General features: G+C 37.0%; 1 protein-coding gene across 1 annotated transcript; it reads left to right on the forward strand.

Moving 5' to 3' along the window:
* Positions 1 to 127: 127 nt before the first annotated feature.
* Positions 128 to 18,660, forward strand: LOC107095337 (capZ-interacting protein-like). Its single transcript, XM_015391381.1, has 6 exons — positions 128 to 253; positions 12,216 to 12,293; positions 12,428 to 12,499; positions 13,413 to 13,472; positions 14,324 to 14,527; positions 17,273 to 18,660. Exons 1-6 carry the CDS (start codon positions 248 to 250, stop codon positions 17,696 to 17,698), a joined length of 846 nt encoding a protein of 281 aa, XP_015246867.1. The 5' UTR covers positions 128 to 247; the 3' UTR covers positions 17,699 to 18,660.
* The last annotated feature ends 3,614 nt before the right edge of the window (positions 18,661 to 22,274 follow it).

A 22,274-nucleotide genomic window follows, 5' to 3' on the forward strand; every position in this document is an offset into this window, starting at 1 on the left:
TTTGCCTTTAGTTTGAACTAGTAATAATAACAGTAAAGAAGGAGCTTTTAATTTGAAGGGAGTAGAAGAGGGACTGAAATGGGCCCCTCCCCTCAGTCCATGAGGCTGATTTGGCTCCAGATATAAACACAGAGCTGCTGTTCTCTGCTTCTCCTCACTTTCCTCCCTAGACGTGCGCAGTTTGCTCCTAAAGACCGAGGCGGAGGGGGAGACATCAGGAGGGGACAATCCCTGGCTCATTCCCAGGATGGAGGTAGAAACTATTTAAATCTCTGTGGCAGCCTGCTCTTCATAACCAGATGGTTTTTTACATTGAAGTATAGTCAAATTAGAATAATAACAACAAGAATGAATAGAATAAAGTAAAAAAAAAGACAAAAAAAAAATTACAGGACGTTAAAGGGGGAAGTTAAAATATAAAAAAATGCTGGTGTGCTGTTTTTTTTTCTTTTCTTTTTTTACATTAAAGCATGTTTGATCTCCATAATTTTCATTTTGGTTTCATATGAATAGTGATATATAATAGTGAAATTGAGACAGAAGAGTTTCAGACTAATGTCGTAACTTGTAACCAATGGTGGAAGTAAAAGAAGATGACAGAGCATCTCCTATGAATCCCTCAAATTATGGAGAGCTATACAGCCTCCCACCTTCCCCTGAAGGCCCAAGATGAAACAGAAGGCTGTTTTCTGTGTGTGTGCTTTTTTTTTTGTTTGCCTTAGAAAAGAGGAAATGTAAAGCTTTCTCCTAGTTTTCGGGAGCCTCCCTCAGACTTTTAAAACCACTCGCAAGAATTTAATGCAACTTGAAAAGTAGGAAGAGAAACACCCATTTTCTTTCCTCCACAGCACTTTAGGAAGCACGGAAGTAATCTTTGAAACTGCTCCCACATCTTGTAGTAAAAACCACTCAATCTGGGGCTAAGGCTTTATTTAGATTCCTCCTTAGATTCTGAACTACATGTAGAAGCAGATCATGGCTGGGTTTTCTGATGAAGCTGCACGAATCAAAGCTGAACGCTGGAGACCTGAATCTTTTGGTTAGAATGAAACAAGAGCTGTTTTACCAGCTGAATGATGTAAACAAACTTTCCTCATCACCTTTTAATAAATATTCATATCTATAGCTTTTGCATGGCGGTGCATTTACTTTTCCGCCTATATTACCTGTTAGCTATGTCCCAGCTGTGTCACTCAAAGGACAAAACTGAAGGTGCAGCTGCTCTTGGATATTTGTAATACATACAATCGCTTTGTATCTGTGAGATTTTAAAAGAGTTGTTTATTTGAAGCCTTGCCATAAATTTTAACTTGATCTGCTTTGATCTAATCTATTCCACTGTACCTCTGGCTGTATGTTAAGTTTTGTTTTACTGCTAGAGGGTAAACCTTCAAAATAGTCTCCTGTCTCTTTTTGCCTCCACAGAATTTGCCCTTTATTTAACTCTATCCATCTTCTGATCTACTCTGTTCCCCGCAGCATGATGCTGCCCCCACCATGTTTCATCAAGGGATTGTGAAGCATGAGCTTTTCCGCTTTTTAAAAAACAGCCAAGAGTGAGATTTTAGTGTCATCCAACTAGAGGGAAAGCACTCTCTTCTACATGTTTGGTGTAAATAATGGATTTCTTCATGCCCGTCTTCTTAGTTTAAGTGGACAATCTTTGGAAGTTTTACTTACCCATTCTCATACCGTCTCCCACGACCCGTGATGAACCATATTTACAAAGAAGGGGACCTTTCAAGGTTTTCAGGGTAACTGGATTTCACTTCAGGAGTCTAAAGGTCTGAAAAGTAGTGCAGACTTCACAGTTCACATTTCCTTTTCGGAAAAATCTTGAAACCCATCCTTCCATATCATAAAATAAGCACCACATTGTATCTGACTTAGGCATAATTACAGTAAAGTGTGTCTTCATTTCAAATGTAAAAACAAATTAAAGAACTGACCTTCTCCAAATACATTTTAATTAAGACATCCGGTAACTAATAGGCAGAAGTAAAAATTCAATGTTTCCACATCTTCAAAATTCATTACATCAAATCAAATTCATTTCAATTCAACTAAGAGCTGTTTAGGTCTATTTTATTTACATTACAAGTCCTTATTTAATGTGAAGAAGGTGTTGGGTTAAAATCGAAACTAGTGAATTTTCAAAGACTGTGTAGGCAACTGATTCAATCTTCAAGTTCCCTAGGCTGTCAGGCCAGAACAATGATGACAGACGTCAATTGCACTCATGCAACTCTTTACTTAAGATGTGCTGATTAGGATAAGAATGGTTCTTTGATCTTCTGATTATGGCATGGACGCATAAACCCTTATAAGCAGAAGACATGAAATTCCAGACCTAGACAGAAAAAATGTTGCTGTCGTCCGCCGACTGCCACCTGTGAACCTAACAAGTGACAATTAAACTGGAGAGAAAGGTGAGCTCTGACGGGCCATTGCCTGGAGTTAAAGTTATCCCAAAATACACAAATTATTATAGGATGCTGATGTGTTCAAAGTGTTCAGAAATAAAAAAAAAATCACCAAAACCTTATGAACATTTAATGCCAATTTTGTCTTACAACCCAGCTAATATGGACCTTCCTGGTTTATCACATTACAATGCTTTTAAAAGTTCTGCCTTCCTCTCAAATTGTAACGCCCCCATCTCTGTCAGAAATGTATATTTAAATATTACTTTTGGAATAGTTTGTTACTTCATGTTTGTGCTTTAAAACTGGATTTAAGCTGCTTTGAAACATAAGAAACTAAGTTTTACTTATGTTTGAAATTACTTTTAAATGCTTAAATGAACTGGAAACAGCCAATGATGAGCTGGCCACAGTCATAGAACAGAATTTGTCATCCAATCAGAGTGTCTGTTATTATGAACAGGATTCATGTTCTGCATGGAGGATTTAGAAATGTTTTTCCAACTTCTTGTCAGAATAGTCCATGTTTATTAAATCCGACACCTACCAGTACTGCCAACCTTTAATGGAAGAATACCTCATGGACGTTCTGTTATGTGTCTTTTTCTGCAGAAATGTTGATTTAAAACAACTGGAAATAAATGGTAGTTTTCGGTGTGCACCTGGGGCTGGGCTCTGTGCTGTGGTGCTTTTCCTTTGATGGAAACACAACACCACAAGTATAGCAGGGAGTATTTTGGGCTAACTTTGCCAACCATCTGGTGAGCACATTTATTATGTAATGCATAGTAAAGTCAATGTATAAGAGCCAGAGCCAGTCAGACTGCTAATTAGTTAGTTTTTCCCTCTCTTGTTTTTTGCTTTGCAGCACTACGTCATTCGAATAGTTTCACAGTACGGTTATAAACTGGTACTCACAGCTGTTCTCACTATAATTGTATGCTCTTAATCACTAGAGCATTGCAATGTTTAAAGAGACTGTATGTTGGAGTAATTCAGTGCAGAGCTTCTCTGTTTACATTGGAAAGACGAAGCAAGACACCTAACAGGTAGTGAGGCGCAGTGGATTGGACGTGATCAAGCAGATTCTCTTCAGTCGCAATGACTTAAGAGCTTGAAATGATTCAATCTCTGTGCAAATCCCACATTAAGATAAACTGTCTCGCAATTTCACCGCTTTCATTTGAAAAAGATGAGCAAGTCGTCTAGGATGTCATATGACCGTGTTGTTTTCTCCGAGGATATGTAATGTCTTCTGTTCACACAACTTGACTGCATTCTGTCCTAATGGAAGGTCTGAAATTTGTCCCAAAGGACACAATTACAGAACAGCTTTTTCCTTTTGTGTTTCCTCTGCAGTATTTCTCATGCCCTTTCCCAGGAGATAACAGGGTGTTAACCTGAATAGCTTTCTGTCTGCTTTGTTAAACACTTTAGTCCTGCTTTACTGGTTGTCGTCTGCATATCGTGACTTTAGACAGATACACAGCTCCGTGGCATGAGAAAAAAAGATTGTTTTTCCTCAAAGGATCTAACCGTGATTGATTGCATCAAGGTGTTTTACTAGTTACATTCCCAACACTAAAAGAAGATGGTGTAGATTTTGAAAACAGAAAATGTGCAGAAGATTAAATGTGTATGGGTAAGGAGTTGGAGCAGCATGTGGGACAGAGAGATACCAGAGGTGGGTTATGCACTACAGACTAGATAAGCAGAAAAAACACCCATGCTGCTGCAACACTGAAACACACATGTTGTTTTAAAGATAGACGTTATGAACATTATCCATCAAAATCACCATGACTAGGTGGAAATCGGCTTCTACCAATGGAATGATTAGATGGGCTACTTTTGTCAGAAAGAATCCTTAAATATTGTTGGACATGTTGGAGGAAGTTAAAACAGCTAAATGGGACTTCATCTTGAGAACATAACTGACTTTCACATCTCCCTACAGAGCATTTAACCCGTCAGCTTGCACCGCCCTTTTTCTAATTTTGGCATCTGGCCATTCTCCTTCCTTTTTTGGAAGAAAGGAGTGGCAGAGATAAGTGCTGCAAGCTGCTACATGTTTGCAAATACCATTTCTCTCACTGGTCATATTCAACACTTGTATTATGGCAAAACCCTTCTCCTAGTTTCAAGTAATAATAATGTTTATTGTATTTCTTATTTATCACATTTTGTATGTGTGCAAAAAGAAATTTTTGGTCATTGTAGTCTAAAGGATTGAGGCAATGTCCGCAGTTTGACTGCAGGCATGCCAAAAGTCAGTCCTCGAGGGCCGCTTTCCTGCAGGTTATAAAGGTTTCCTTGCTCCAGAACACCTTATTTTCATTGATAGCTGATTAAAATGCTTGCTGAACTGAACCCATCAGAATTAGCTGTGTTAAAGCAGAGAAACCTCTAAAACTTGCAGGACAGCATCCCTCGAGCACTGACAATCGGCATTCCTGTACTATGATATCGGTATGCAGTTCTTAGGCTTTATCACGCTATTGCATACATTGGATAACAGCTTCTCCTTTGTATGGGTTTTAACTTGTCTTAACTTGTCCATCTCCACTTTTAAGATAACAAAACAATTATTGGTAAACCAGTTTACAATTCAGATGTCCCTTATTTTTAAATACCATGCAAGATGCAATCAATTAAGATATTGTGTCTGACACGGTTGGAAAGCTGCACGGTATTAAAAGACTTTAACCTACTTTTTTCATGCTGTATTTGGTTATCAGATTACATTGTTTCTGTTTCTGTTTTTGTTTTGTTCTTTTTTCTTTCTTGAAATTTAAAGGTTTGCATAAACCTTCTTAGTGTTTGGTAGAAATCCCTTTTAAACTATAAAACAAATGTTTCAATAATTCTTTACTGGGCTTGTCCCAATACTTTAATGGAATACAGACACATTTCTTCTGACAGACGTAGTCTGGTTTGTCGGGGACCTGGATCAGGGTCATTCTAAACATAATCTTTTTGTCCATGACTCAGTTTTAGACTAATCTTTTGATATGTTTTGACCCATATTTCATTACCCTATAGCTCCCAGGCCTTAAATTGCTGTCTTAGGTTGTTCCTTGGACTGTTTTCACATAATGTTCTTTTCTCATGATGCCATTCATTTTGTGAAGTGAACCAGTGACTCCTGCAGCAAAACAACCACCCAGCATGATGCTGCCACTCCCATACTTCATAGTTTGGATGGTATTCTCACGCTGACATGCTCAATACCTTCCTTTAAAAATGCAGCAAAGAGCGTTATGGTAAAGAGCGCCACAGTCTGGAATCAAGATACTCCTGGTGCTCAGAAATTAAACTGTTTTTTCTGATCTCAATTACCGATAAGATTCATTTGAAAATAGGCCAGGTCCTAGTCCAATATGTTGTTTAGTTTGTAGAAGTCAGTGTCATATTAATGATTAAAATTTGGCAGGTTTATCAATTTCTTTTGGTCACGGATCACTGGGCTGGAAGTGTTGCCTTGAATACATCACATCTCAGCTTAATTTAATGTTTTTAATGATCCCATCTAAAGCTTACGAAACCATCATATCATCATTTTGACTTTAGCAAAAGCTATTTAATCTTCTGAATTTCAGAAAAGTAATAAGAAAATCAGGTTTTAGCTTGTAGCTATAATAGAGTTTTTCAGTCCAAACTAAACCAACCTCTTTATTTCTTTTAGATTTTAATAGTTTTTCATTCTTCTCTTTATTTGGTTCATTTGATCAGCATGCAGCTCCAGACTGTGTCAGCAGCACCTCCCTTTTACCTCGAGGCAACAACCACCCATGGATGAGTTTAGCTCATCCACTGGTGAAGGACTATATTGTTAGTGAAAAGCAACATGTTTGCCAATGTTAGAGCTGTGGAACAGAGAGAAATTCACATGAGGTCTGGTTCAAAAACACCTCATGTTTTCCTGGAACAGCCGCAAGCGTTAGAATGAGCCGCTTTCTCCGGACAAGTGTTCAGGCCAAACGGAGCTGCTCTCTGCAGTGGTTTCCTTATGGCTAGACTTGCTGACTTAAGAAAGCTGAAGCTGCAGAGAGAATATGAAACCATAACGCTCTGTGTTTTAACAGGACAAGATTTTACTAATCAATTATTTGCTTTATTTCATCTCAACTTTAAGAGATTTACAGAGGAAATTATTTTTGGAGAAGCATTTATGTTCTTAAACATTCAATTGGGCTTATGATAGATTTTTTAGTGATGTCATAACGACTGCGGAGTCTGATACCATGTGCTTCTTCTCTCATGCCTCTGAGAAGGGGAAACGCATTAAGAAAAGAAAGTAAGCTTTGTGTGGTCAGTCTGGATCTTCTTCTTTTACAGCTGCTAGTCATACAGTAAACCTCGTGCTACAGTCTGGAATCCAGATACTCGTGGTGCGCATCATCGAATATTTACTGTGGGTATATGAAACTAGAAAAGTTCTGATCTCAGATAATGATCGGAGGCATTTGAAAATAGGCATCAGTATTCCTCTCTCACAGTGACAATCTGGACACTACTTTCTTTTTCTATCCTCTGAAACACAGTCATGATAGGCTGCTCCAAATGGGGAATAAGCAATAAATAATTCATGATTCTAGCCAGAAAGAAAAAAAAAATAATAATGTAAATAAGTAAAATTATCTTTTTGGTGGAACATGATGTGATGTCAGATACCAAGTTTCTGTCTTGTTCTCCAGGCTTCTGTTTACCAGCCGTATGTCCATGTCAATAGCTGCTACTCAGAGCTAAGCCCCTCCCTGCCTGTAAAAATAAGTGTAGGAGCAAAAATGGTGAAGAGAACATCAATGCTTTTTTGCTAAGAGCATTATAAAATTAGCTAATTCTTTACAAAACATCCATCCATTATCTGACACGCTTGTCCCGTGTGCTGGTGCCTATCTCCAGCAGCCAATGGGCAAGAGGCGGGGTACACCCTGGACAGGTCGCCAGTCCATCGCAGGGCAACACAGAGACAAACAACCATTCACGCACACCCTCACACCTAAGGAGGTGTTTAGACAAGTCAATTAACCTAACAGTCATGTTTTTGGACTGTGGGAAGCCGGAGTACCCGGAGAGAACCCACGCATGCTCAGGGAGAATATGCAAACTCCATGCAGAAAGACCCCAGGCCAGGTATCAAACCCAAGGCAGCAGTGCTACCAACTGCCCCACTGAACAGCCCTCTTTACAAAACATGTTCCTCCAAAAGGTGATGCTGTAAATATGCATAATTAAAGGTGTATAGTGTTGCACATCTTGTTTTGGTCTACAGATAGCGCTCAGCAGCCCAGGTCAGGTAATGGTTGTTGATCCTTAAACTGTTCATAGTGCAGCCTATATTTCACAGGGGCAGCACATCCCCCCCTTGAATATAATTTTAGTGATTTGAGAGCCAAACCAAAAATATTGTTCTCTAAAAATGTTGCATTTAGCTTTGAAGATTATGTAAAATATGAATAATATTTTTAGAAATGATATTCATGATCTCACCCATGACAAAGACCCAATAATTAAACAAAAAGTTTGTTTTCCTAATCTATCAAGACCTAGCTTAATATTTTTACCATATAAACAATGGCCATTATAAAGTAAGTTTATTATTTATGAGTGTAAGTTAATAAGTGTAGCATTGATTCTACATGATTTTAAATTCCGTTAGTGAACATCATTATTTACAGTGCAGCATGTATTTGTATTATGTATCCTTTTGATGCAGTTCTATCTTTACGTTTTTTTGGGGGGTATGTTGAAAATACAGAGACTGAAATATTTGCCAATTTTTATTTCTAACATAGCTCAGTCAGATAGGCCTGAGCTTTAGAGTTGCTGTCTCACTGAAAGGACGTCTTAAGTCTGTGGTCATTCGTTTTCTTCCAGTATTGCCGCATATTTAGCTCCATTCATCTCCCATCAACTCTGAATAACTTCTATTCCTTTGAAATAAAAAGCCTCCCCACAGCATGTCGGTGCCACTACCATTCCCCGTCGGGATAATGGGTTCAGGGTGACGTTTAAAATTCCGAAACTGTTTATAACTCCATTGATGTTCAGAAAGGTCATGACTTCACCTGTCCGATTATTTGAATAAAACTTGACATGCATGGCTGAACAAGTCCTTTTTGAGTGTCTTCTTGTTTAGACATGCTAACTGTTCCATATGTTGGGTTCTGGCATGCTTCTGATGTGGTCTAACATTTCCAGGGACACTCTCGAAGGAGGAGAGGGGTTATAGAGCAGAGCTGTTTGAGCAGCTCTATGGCTTTTTCCCAGGCATTGATCCCCAAAAATAGTCTGAGCTGATCTCTCTTGTACAGAAGCATAGTTTCCCACTCTTTCTCAGTCAAGCTTGGGGTCCCAGCTAAATGAAACATGTGCTTTACTGATAAGCAAGTCTTGATTCCCATATTTGGCTTATTCCTATAGACTTTGTCTTCTCAGTAACAGTGAGAGACATTGTTCATGAATGCAGCAAAATGTATGTTTTTGAATGACATAAAGGACAAATTGTACAATTTGAACCTTGCAGTTTTTATTACTATATTTATCCTCCTGTTTTTAATTTAGTATTTACTATTTAGTTTATATTAAACTGATTGTGGACAGATCAAAGTTGAGTTACTGTTTTCTCATCACATAGAAAGAAATGTACTGATGCTTACTCAAAGGGGGCTTGAGAGATTGTGGTATTTTAAGATAGATAACAATAAATTGCTATGAACATATTAATAATAAGTTAACACTTGGAATGAAACCTTTTGTTCTAACTTTTCAGAAAGTGAGTGCATTGCCTCTTTATTTGTTAATAAATGACTAGCACTGATTAGGAGAAACATGAATATTCAGTTTGTTTCTTTGCCAATAGTTACAGGTCTGAAAGGCAAGAGAGAGAAACAATCTGGGAAAAAAAGTTAGAAGTTTTTTTTTTAAAATAACTGCATAAATAAAGATATTAATTGAAGGTTTCATATTTAAATTGTTGCCACATTATTTCTTAAACCCATGTCTTACTGAAGTTAACATATGATAAGCACTGACTGACAGCAAGTCTAAGGTTATCTGGGAAATACTTTCTTGATGCGAAGAAAGAGCACTTATGATGTTGTCCTGCAAATATGCTGGATCGACCCTGCAAATAATTCTCTATTGCTCATAAAAATACAAGGTTGTTATGATAACCAAATGCCATGGCCAATAAATACACAGTTTTTGTACCTTATTTGCATATAATTTTACTTAGCAAAAATCTAATTTTTGATTCTTAAAAACCGGGCCTCTCTACTTTTTATTTTTTTATTTTTTTTACTTGCCTTTCTGGGCAGAAAATAAAACAAGGAAAAAAAACTTCAAACCTTTCTTTTCCAGAATTTCTTTTTTCTCTTGACTTACAGGTCAGAAAATAAACAAAAACTTAAAACTTTTCTTTTCCAGAATTTTTTTTTTCTTCTCTTGCCTTTCAGGGCTTCCGTACCGGTCAATACAGATGCTTAAAGAATGGCTTAGCCCACTAAATCTTTTTGCATTTCAGTTAAATTCTACTGGGCTCCTGAGGGGCAGTTTTTTGTTAGAGTGAAGCCTCAACAGCTAAATTATATGATCAAAAAATAAGTCAGAAATTTAGAAATGACTGTCCAATAGAACTAAAGCATTTCAATCAGGGTCTAGTGGATTATCCAATATCAAAAGAAAACATATTGGTTTTTGTTTAATATAGTGGGGAATATGCTATACTTTGCAGCAAGTGATAGAAGTAAATATTCACCATTTACCAATACAAAACAATGCATAATTATCAAGGTAAAGATTATTTGTAGCTGCAAGTCTTTGTGACATTTCTCTATCAGCCTTGTATGTTAGAGACCAAAATGTTTTCTCAACTTTTTTTTGCAAAATAACTCAAGTTCAATCAGATTGGACATGGTGTCAGTAATTTAAACTTTTCACACCCCTTTTGGGCCATTTTAACATTCTGTGATCTACACATTTTCCAAATGACAAAACATGTTTTCACCCCAAACATCTCACGGACCACTAAAACAAAGAGCCATACTTCCTTTGCCTGTAAAGTTGTGATTTGGGTTTTCTCACAATGCGGAAAGAGTTAACAATCGTAGCTTGCAAAATAATGGGGTGGGGGCAGTGGTAATTACTGCTTATCAAACAGGAGGCAGGAGAGTTGAGGAAAAGGGTTTGGATTTGGAGCGGGACAAAACAAAGCAGACGCACTACAGGTTCTGTGTTTGGGTGGAGGGAGGTAGGCGGTGAGGTCATGTTGAGAATAAGAGAGGAAAGGGAAAAAAATGATCAAGATGTGGTATGTGACGCATGGGAGACCCATGTTTTCATGGCTGCTGCTCCAAAGTGTGCAGAGAGGAGGTGAAGGGAATGACGGACTGGAAATGCCCAGTCAGGAAACACAACAGAACTGGCAGCTGTGAGCAGACGGGCACGAGTTTCTTAATGATGTATAAAAGTAAAATGGAAATGTGATGTAGAGTAAAAGCTACAAAGGGAAAGAGAGAGGCCTTCGCAACAAAGATGCAAATCATTTGACATTATGATGCACGTGAATTTCCACAAGCTTGGAGCAGTTTAAATAGAAACTTAAAATGCATTCTGTTTAAACACAATATAAAAAAAAGTAAAAACACTCAGATGGTTTTTAAAGCTAAAATTTGATTGCATTCCGGTCTGACGCCGACTTATCAATGGGGCCTAGATATGAACAGAGTTACTGGCTCTGAAAGGGAAGTGTGGAGGAGATCAGCTTGGGAAAAGCAGGAGACAAAGAAAACGATGAGGTCGATCAGCTTGAAGCCGCAAACACAGATCCCTGCTGTCACAGGCTGCAGCATGATGCTGACCAGCTGCAGGGTGAAGGGCTCACTTCCTGTCGCTCTTCAAGTGAGTTCCTCCCAGGACGGCGCCCAAACTGTTGCTAGAATTCTTTCTTCCTCATGTCTGTATTCTTAAGTCGTCTGCTTTCTTTAAAGGAGGAGAAGTGAAACATCTTTTTCTGGAGAATATCAGCGTTGTTCTGAAGTTTTCTGTGAATTCAGTGCAGAAAAGGGATCTGTTATGTTCTTTCATTAAGTAAAACAATTACCTCTCAGGGACACTTCTGGGATTTTGTCTGTATTTTAACACAGCAAAATGTTTAAGGAAAATGAATAGTAATGTTATGTAGTACTTTTCTGCTAAAAAGAATAACTGACAAACTTCTGTTTGATTAATAAAATAATTATGCAATGGATCTAAAAGTCTATGCATGGTTTTTACAATGTTTGCTCTTTATGAATGGAGGATAGTTGATATGATGTTTTTCCAAGTTTGATATGACACATAACCTGTGGAGCTCAATGGGAAAATAACAAGTATGGTGCTCTTTGCAAAAGCTTTTCATATCTGTCTGATTCTGGGGACAACTCCTTAGCACTGGTCCTGCTTTTCACAATGATTCAGGGCTTGACTTTGGTTTGCAGGTCAAAAGTTTTAATCCTACTCTGGTAAAGATGATATGGATGTTTCTTTTGTTTTGGTCTTTTATATATTTTTTTTCTTAATGCTGGAAAATAACTTTCTCACATCTGAAGCCCTCACCGTGATCTACTGAAAAAATTAAAGAAAGCCTCTTACTTTCAAAAAGGCCCAATTGGATGAAGGATATAAAACAAAGAAGTTAAAAAATTAGACCTAACATCACTTATGTTGCAGAACTTTCAAGTGTTTAAAAGTTGTAAGCCTCAAATGAAATATCCTTTTAAATTGTTTTTCATTCTGTTTGGTTTCCAGAAGGATTCTCCATCCGTGGCTGAACTGGCTGGAAAGTTAAAGGGTCACATTTTACCAACGCCCAACTCAAATAAAGAGGTAACTGTCTAATAAGGAACAAACTAAAAATTATTATGATGAAAATAATAATAATAATAATGAAACACCTTCTACTTTTTGCCTTGTCACCTGCTTTTAACATATGATTTTCTCCTTTTTGTTTCTTCCTGCAGCTTCCTTTTCGAGGAAGACCTCCCTGTTCTCTAAAGTTGCAAAATCCTACCCAAGATAAGGAAGTGACAGATGTGAGTGACGAGTTTCCACTGTTGAAAGTTTTTTTTTGGTTTGTTTAATCACCTAGCCAACAATAAATTTGTCGATCAACGCAAATGATCAAACGGCGTCTTTTAGTTCTGCATGGAAAAGTACAATAGTGAAGCCCAATTATATGATTAGAGATACTTTTTGTTGTGATTATCTGGAAAATATTGAAAATATCTATTGTAGATATATTTTATGGACTCTAACCATAAACATTTGCAATGCTTAAGGTATTTGTCAATAAAATGCCGAGTCTATGGTTATTGGTACTAGTAAACAAGCCTTAAACTACAGATCTAAAGTATCCTAACTAATAAAGAATAAAGTAGAAACTCTCAATTATCAGGCCTTGGCTAAGTCCCAATTAATAAAAATAAGAAACTCTTTTTTTGAAAGGACATTCATCTTAACAGTACTAACGTTCAGTCTTCATTCAGCCATCCATTCATGTTAGCAGCTGGTGCAGGATGCTGCTGTGCAGCTGTTAACTGGAACTAGTAAATGACCTTTATTGCACTGGAAGCAGTAAAGGTCATTTCACTCCACTCGCAGCCCCATATATCTGGCTTCCTGTCAGTTACAGAGAAGATTTTTAAGATATCATTGTTGTTTTGAAGGTTATAAAGGGTTGTGTTCATCATTTGTGCAGAATTAAGACATTAAGCTCATTTGAAGCAGAAAAAAGTAAACCTAAGTCTCTTTCATTAGGTGTACTTTATTATTATTATTTAAGAAAATTGCATGAAATATACATGTATGCATGGAACACATCCATTTCTTATTAAACTATTTTTATTATTCAGGTTGGTTAACTTTGTTTAGAGGGAATTATAGATCTAATTTTTATTTAAAAAATACAGTAAAAGAAAACTTTTTCTTTTGCTTTTATTCCCCCAGAAAACTGTCTCTCCCAACACCTTAAAGACCAAGAACTCCGCCCTCATTGAGAAACTACAGGTACAACATTAGATGCTTTTATTATTCTACATCATATAACTCAGCAGTTACATGTTAAAGCAGTCCTGAGTTGGAAGAAGGATGTGTGAAAAATGACTGCCCCCCACTGGTGCGATAGCTTATAACATTATGAGGAGGAAGAGGAGGTGCTTTTCTTCCCTGATGCCACAATCGGCTCAGATTAATGACCTAATAGGATCTTAGTCCACTGAGGCTGTGGTGAGCCTCGAACTCGTCACTTTAGAACCTTTAGTCCTCAGTTCCCACGTTGGGCAGCCATGGGACAAAAGGGCTGCCGATTCTCTCTCTTCGTCTTCTCTCCTGTAGAGGTAGGACACCATCTTAACTCAGGGGGCCCCAAGTCCCCAGGAGCCACTGTCCTAAAACTTTTAGATGCATCCCTTCTCCAACACACCTGAATCAAATGAATAGTTACAAAGCCTCTGTAGAGCTGAATGATGTCCTGATGAGGGAATTTAACAAGGTGTGATGGCTAAGAGATGCCTGCTATAGTTGTTGGACAGTAGATCTGAAGGGCTGGAGATGGGAACCCTGCTCTTATCTCCTGGGGCAACTGACAGGTCATTGTTTCCAATCTATTTTGTAGCTTTTGAAAAGTAATCAGTTGAGCTTTTTATTTTTTGTAAGAATTAAGATGGGAGGAATGAGAATTACAACTCTATATTTGTTTATATTGTTTTTATTTGATTCTAAACCCTATTTTATTTATGTTTAAATTATTAAACCTTAAGGTTTTCTAATTGTCTAAGTTTCCAGTAAAACACCAAGTGACAAAATCACAGTTTATTTATGCATTTGCCAAAGAGTTACTATTGCACCCTTCTCTTTAGGCTAACCTCGCTCTGTCACCCACGGCTCTGCTGCCTTCACCCAAGGGTCCGGACGTGAAGCTGCAGCCAGCACAGCTGTCCCCCTCCACGCCCTCCACACCTCTGAGTCCCACCCTGCGACCGTCACACGTGTCCAGCGAAGAAGAGGATCCTGTTAGCTTTGACAGCCCACCTGAAGGCACCCCACTGCCAAGCTTTAACAAGGTAAACCCATTAATGCTCTGCAGATTAATCTAACATGGACACCACAGAATGGTCTATGTGTTTATTGCACAATTCTCCTAAGCGATATATATATATATATATATTTCATTATGATTTATTGCATCAGGGTAAGTTGTATACTGTGCATCAGAGTAAGATCTGTCCTTACCTCTTAAATTGACTTTCTTTTCTTTTTTCTTTTTGCTTGCTAACTATATTTTTTTAAACAAATATTGAACAAAAATTTGCTGCTGTCACACAACGTCCCCCTTTAAGAGCTACTCACATTGCTTGATGAGTGGGCTATGACGACACAGCAAGGCACATGCACATTTTCCTCACCTAAGCGCTTCTCACCAGCCGGCATGCATGTTGTGCTTAAGCATGTCTGAGATAAGCTGCAGGAAGATGGTGGGTAGAAGAAATAATCCACTTAGCCTAGTTGGAGTCTCTGGTTCCCATTGGCAGGGTGTTCTCACGCAAACAGTAATCAGATTTGGAACGTTGCCAGAAATCATAGGACAAAAAAACAATAATGATAGATAGTTAACTGAAAATGACAACAATATTTTATTTTTGGGAATGAAAAATAGACAAAATTAACTAAGCACTCATAGCAGGGTGTTGTATTTTGCCAACAACAATATATATTTTAAAATAAAGAAACGAAACAATTGTCATCATATGCTCACGCTAAAACCTAAACTCGGTCACTTGAACAATGCATATTTCTATTTTGATTGTTCCTCCTCATTTTCAAACACACTTATTTTAAAATTTGCAAAGGTTTTTCTGAAATTTAAAGCACATCGAAGAAAAGAGATATAATATGCTTCTACATTATTGAAATTTCTTTGTAATAAATGGAATCATTAATATCAAAGCTCTCTTAACTACATTATGGTAGATTGGTTGACTCACAATACCTTGATGAAGAGCTTTCATCTCTAACATGTAGATGACATTTATAAAATAAAAATTGGAAGTGTGTCATACATTCAGACTCTTTCAGTATAAAACTCAACTTAAATAAAATCCAGTGCAACTAATCACATTCAGAAATCAACTAAACTTTGCAAACAGAGCCCAACTATGTGTGATCTAAACAGTATAAAAACAGTTGTTCTGTTAAGTGATTGGCGAGAAAACATCAATAAACAAACAACTGACAGGTCAGGTATCCAATTTTAGAATATTATAAAACAATATGAGAATGTAAAATTATATTAACATCCCACAGCATACTGCTGAAAAAGCTCAAACAAGTACAGAGTTCAAGTCCTGTCTGTACTGACAAGTTAGCTACATTTGCTACAGTAGGTTACTCTGGGGCAGCTGCAGAAACTAACAGCTCTGGTAGGAGGATATATTTTCAGGTTATGCACTTAAAAAAAAAATCAGCCTTTTTTGAAGAGTGTAAAGAAAAAGGAATAAAAACAAAACATGTCCTCTTCAAAGTTTGAAATTACTGTGTAGCGAATGATGTCACAAACCCAATGTGTAACAGGAAACCAACACTGGTCATCGACTGAATGACACAAGCCCCAATGAGAACTGTAAGGGCAGATGTGTGCTGCGTAATTTCTTAAATTCATGTAAAGCACTTTGAATTGTTTTTGTACTGAATTGAATCTAATGGAAAAGAAAACCACTTTATTATCAAAAATGGGGAAATTGTGTTGTTACAGAAGCAGGAAAAGGTTATAGCAAAAGTGGTCACACAATTTGAACCTTAGAAAAGTGTATATAACTAAAAGAATAAGTGACACAGAGTTAAGAAAATAAACAAATAAAGCATTGCACTGTACAGTGTTTTTACAATATAAATACTGTGTATCTGTGGACATTTTTACATTAAGGGATATGTGAATGTCAAGAGCTGTTTATTGATTATTTATTCTCTAGAAAAACAGTATTTATATTGTAAATACTCAATTGTGTAAATGATCAATTATGGTATACAAAAAAACTTGCCTTGCTGTGGTTTATCTTCACTTGAGACAGTGAGCTAAATAAGGGCAGCACTAGAAAAATAAACAGAGGCTGCAGGGCATTTCTTGAAAGGTGAGGAGGCTCCTCTTCCAGCTGGACCACATCCCTACACATTCTCCCTAACCACACAACAATTTGGTTAAGATCAAAGAAAACTTACTGACTGAAACGATGCAAGCACAATCAATGTGAGCTTTTTTTTGTGTGGCTTTTCTTGAAAATCGGTTTTCATCCATCCATCCATCCATCCATCCATCCATCCATCCATCCATCCATCCATCCATCCATCCATCCATCCATCCATCCATCCATCCATCCAGTCAGACAAAGCCATAGATCATTCGGAAAGAAGGTTGGGCAAAAATTATCTTCTCCAGATCTGCAAAATTTTAGATGCACACTCTCAAATACTTGAAGTTAGGGGTTCCAAAGAACTTTGGTTTTGCAAAAGAATACATAAAGAAAATACATGCCATATTTTTCAAATTATTTGTAACTTTACTTAAAAATATTAATGATAAAAAACCTTAGCTTTAAAATTACACCTGCTACATTTTTGTTGAAACTAGGAAAAGTTCTACAGGTATGAAGTTTTTTGCAGGTGACTGTATCTCTAGATTAAATTGGTTAAATGGGGAAAAAAAATAGGGTTAGAAAATTAAACACTTTGAAACTGTGTGTGTTGTGGATCAATTATGTGCTACACTGCTTCTAAAAATACCCTTGTCACTCTTAATCACCTTGTCCAAACAGACTCGTGCAAGATTATCATTCAAGAGGCGTCCTCCCACAAGACAGCACAGAAGGTCAGCCGGAGAGGAGGCAGGAAGTCCTGCAAGTGAGCTGTCTCCATGTGAACTGGACAGTCCAGAGGAAAATGGGGACAAGGACCACGGCTTCGAGAACCTGGAGGAGGAAGCTGAATCTGGGCAGTTGGCTATTGTAAAAGAAGCTGAAAACATAGAGGAAGACTGTGAAAAGATGGAGGCTGATGTGACGCAGTGTGACCCAGACAGCAGAGTGGATCTGGGAGCAGAACAAGACAAACCTGCTGGGGCTTTGCAGAAGGGACAGGAGCCTTCCCAGCCTGATGAGCAGATGGAGGGCAACATAAAGACAGATCAGGGGCAGGACGAAACTCTTAATGCAGCAAAACAAGGAGAAAATAACACTGTGTGAACTTAAACCATTTGTGTTTTCTTTTTGGAAAGAAAAGATAAAAATACCTTAATTAATAATTGCATTAAGAGAACTACAATTCTTAAAAGTCTGTCTGCACAGATGGTCTCCTGTCCTACTTTTTGAAATTACTCTGTTGCCCTCTAGTGGCTGTCTTTTAAAGCATGTCTTTGAGTTGAGAAAAGCAGCTGTTTGGAAAAAACCCCAAAGATGATAGCAGTTGATGCTTATCAATGATCACAGGAAATATTTGTTAAACTTGCAAAAAAAAAAACAACTTTATTTTTGCAAAACATATATATTTATGTATATTATATTTTTAAAAATGATCCAACATTTTATTGAATTCAGCTTCAGCTCTGGGTGTATAAAGCAATGAATGGGTGGATAAAAGCAAATTGCTAGAGATTATGATAGAGGTCTAATTTTTGTACATGCATTTGTATAATGTTAAACTAAATCACTTTAAATTACTTTATTTTTCTTAAATAATGTTTATGTTTTTTTTTTTTTTCTTCTCAGTTTTACTTGTGTGCTACTAAATGAACAAATGCTCCGACTTTTATGAATATTAAAGTAAATTACTTTCATCATGCAAAGCAATCACCATGGTGGAGGGGTTTATTTATCTTGACGGTTAAAGCAGCTGGACTTCCTGTACGTCTAAAAACTTTTCAACCCATCCCAGAGATCTTCAGTTCTTAGTTCTTGGTTGGAAGTGACCACATTGTTAAGCACTGGGGCTCCATTCAGATGCAGCTGTCATGATCATGTTCTTTTGTCTTCTGAGGCTTTCTGTGTCACATGAATGAGGGTGTCAAATCCAAGGGAACTCCCTGGGGAGGTGTGCTCTGTTGTATGTGGATGAAAGATGGTACTGCAGGCCATCTCCGCTATGGTTTCTCATCTGACATAAAAAAAAAAACCATAATCATGAATAAAAAGCCTTAAAAACCTTGAGTATGTTTTTCTTTTGGGATTAATGATCCCATAATCTTCTTTGGATTGCTCATAACCAGTTTGTTGGTATAATATGCCATTTTTTTTAGACTTCCAAGGAGTCTGTTTCATTAACATCCTAACAAGGTTTCCAAGGTCTTTGGAAGAGAAGTTGGCCCATAATATTATTAATGCTCTGTGCCCATCAATGAGAGACACGTTTTTAAAAACCTTTCATTCTTTATTTAATATTATTTTTTTTATTAGCAGTGTATGTAAGAGTTGATAATTGCAGACTTTATGAAAAGATGCATTGAGTTTTTATAAAATAGACAGACCCCTCCCATGAGTAATCCTCCACTGTATCCAGCCGTGGAAATAAGGTCATCTTTGAAGCTGTCCTTGTTTGGCAACCCAAAACACAATTGGCAGGTCACCTTTTTTTGTTATGACAATTTAGTGACCACTAGAGGTCACTATTTGCAGCATTTTTTGAAGTTCACTGTGTAAAATTGATCTTTAGGGAGGTTTTTAATGCAAAATATTGCTTAAGGAGCAGTGCATAGAACAATGTTTAATTAATAGGAGAAATTGGGATCAGATGTATGTTTTAAGAGGAAGTGTTGTTGAAGCATCTTAATCATAAGAGCCGATGCAAACCATTAATATGCACAATCTTATTTGTTTAGCCTCCTGTATTAGTAAACTCAAATCAAAGTTTATTACATAAAGCACAAACTCTGCACACATTAAAGATGTCTGGCTAATTAAAATCATACCTCTTCTTGTCATTTTGTACAAATTTATTTCAAACACACATGAAGGTTGGCAATGTAACAGAATCAATGAACATATTTTAAATAAAAGCCATCATTCTGACCAACTTATTACTTAGATAAGAAAATAACTTTAGAGATACTGACAAAGCGAGATTAGAAAACATGCAAAAGGCCTTAGTCCATACCATGCAGCTGTATATCTATGTGAGTTACATTCATGTGACATTGGTTTTCTACAATTACAAAACTTAGTTTTTTTGGGGTTTTTTTGTAACTTCAAGTTCCTAGTTAGGTTACACAAATACTGTTGCACCAGAAAGGATGTGATTGCAAACTGAAAGAGTGACTTTAGAGGAATATAAAAAGTCTGCCTTTCAAGTGACATCCATGAGGGGTCAGATGACCTCTGAGGTTAACAATCCTATCTTTCCACAACTTCTGTAGTTTTGTTTTCAAGTTCTGTTTTCTCTAAGAGTTTCAAGTTCCTTATTAATGTATTTAGGAAATTATTTAGAAGAACTCAAAGCCCTAGCAAGGACACAACTTCAATATCAGCAATGCTATTGAAACACGGCTGCAGGATCACATCCCTGACTACAGCATCTACAGTATGCAAAACTTTCTTACCACAGCATATAGAAATTTCAATAAAGCTCAAAGGAGCTGGATTAGCAGTGCTTACACCCAAACTGCATCAAGCCCAAGCTGCATCAGTTCAAACAAGACTCAAAGTTGTTTTTTTTTATTCTCAAAAATAATAGGTCTTTTTTAAACAGCAGTAATAAAGAAGTGCTTCTTGTGGCTGCTTTGTCATGCTACATTTCGACATGCTGCTATAATTGTGCGTTGGTGCTCGCTATGTCCATAAAATGAACTACGCGGTTGAATTGTGGAGAATCTAAGTTTGCCAACGATGTCTAACATGTCTATATTGGTAATCATTTTACGAGTGTAATTTTTTTGCATTCTTAGTTATTATTTATAAATGCTTTTAAATGTTGGGTTTTGAGAGGTTAATTTTTTTCAGCTGCTTCATTAGGAAAAGAAACAAAACAAACAAACCTGCCTCTAAAAGTTTGCTTTCAGTCATATCAAAAGATGGTGCTGTTCCATCCATCTTTCACTCGTCTTCATCTAGAAGACCACAGTGGAACAAAAGTTCTTCAATTTATTGATGAAATAGAGAAAAAAAGGTCTTAATTCTTCTTAGGATAAAGTGTTATGCCCCTTTGTCCTTGCTGGGCCCTGCCTCATACCCTGGCCTCCTGGCATTATCTGAGCTAAACCATTTGGCCCACTACTGCTATATTTTAATGCATTTCTGAGTCTGTTGATTATTTACTGTAAAACAGAATGAATTTCCCATTTTTATTAGACTTTAATTTACCCTGTGCTTATTGTTAGTAGTGTGTAGTGTTTGCATAGTTATTAGATACAATATTACTGTAATAGAGATTAATAGGTAATAAAGTTACAGATAACTGTGGTTGCCTGTGATTATTTATAACACTCAGAGATGGATCAACCCTTTTGGTTAGTGCTTGAAGAAACAGAGAGAATTCCCTGTGGTTGGTGTTTAAAACTATGCTGATAGCTTGTAGTCTAAGTCAATAAATTGGTGAAAGACAACTGGATTTTAACAGCAGGTCCAGAATCCCAACCTTGAAAGACTAAAGAGCCTGGTGAGTAAGTAGAATTCAGCTATAATATTTTAACTAATAATCATTAATAGGTTTTACTCTCAATTTGAATGATCTATGAATTTACTATGACTTCAATTTCTAGTTATTTTATATATTCTTAATCTACTGGTAAAATTGCACAACACAAATTTAATCATCTATTGAATTACACTCTATTGACCTGGTCTCTTCCAGGATAATTCTAGCAACATTATAACTGTTTTTGTTAAATATGTTTTAATTATATCCATATGCAGTCGTTGATAATGAATGTTCCACCAAAGAGGATTAATAATTAATGCTCCACTGGAGAGAAATCCACAATTCAAGGCTTCATATTTCCTCCCACTTCCACAGAGGATCATGTTATGTACCTCACATTGATGAAGGCTTGTTATATCCCCACTAAATTAAGGCTGATTTGACTCAGAGTTACCAACTGTTTGGAAACCAAAACCCCAGAGTAACACAGGACTCAGTAGGTCTCCCCAGAGGAAGTTAAACTCGCTCTCTAAAATTACTTCAGAGGCCCCAACTCCAAAAAAGTTATGTGTTGTATATATAGATTTTTTGGAACATTAAATATACTACTTCTGATGCTCTACTTGTAGTCTCTTGGAAGAGAAACGTTGAAAATTTCTAATTTGCAACAAAGCACATTAACTCAGTTTGATTTATGCAGCAGAAGCAAGAAAATGTGGAAAAGTTTAAACCAAACTGTAAATCAAAACTGCAGTTCTATGAATAAATGATCTGGTTAATCAATCCTTTGAACAGATAATTTTAATAAACCAAGTGCGCAAAGTTCAATGCAAAGTCTTGGATGCAGTGGTGTTACGCACCACTGCTTCTAAGACTGGTTTTAAGGGGCCCTTAGTTCCAGCGAAAGGAACTCTGAATGCTTCAGCATACCAAGACATTTTGGACAATTCCATGCTCCCAACTTTGTGGGAACAGTTTGGGGCTAAGCCCTTCCTCTTCAAATATGACTGTTCACCAAAGCACAAAGCAAGTTCCTTAAAGGAGAAGTTCGGTTTTTTACACTTTAAGCCCATTTTCTGTAGTGTCCAGGATGAAATCGAATGATCGACACCAAAAGTTTGACAATTGCTCCTGTCTCCTGTCCTGTCCTTAAAACAACCTTAAACGTTCTTTTTTTAAAATATGCTACTCACC

This window comes from Cyprinodon variegatus, unplaced genomic scaffold (genome assembly GCF_000732505.1).
Source record: "Cyprinodon variegatus isolate N-32 unplaced genomic scaffold, C_variegatus-1.0 Scaffold539, whole genome shotgun sequence".
NCBI classification, from domain to species: Eukaryota; Metazoa; Chordata; class Actinopteri; order Cyprinodontiformes; family Cyprinodontidae; genus Cyprinodon; species Cyprinodon variegatus.

Coding starts and splice junctions, on each gene's coding strand:
- LOC107095337 (XM_015391381.1), top strand. Junction 12,294..12,427: donor CGCCCAACTCAAATAAAGAG/GTAACTGTCTAA, acceptor TTCTTCCTGCAG/CTTCCTTTTCGAGGAAGACC. Junction 12,500..13,412: donor AAGATAAGGAAGTGACAGAT/GTGAGTGACGAG, acceptor TTATTCCCCCAG/AAAACTGTCTCTCCCAACAC.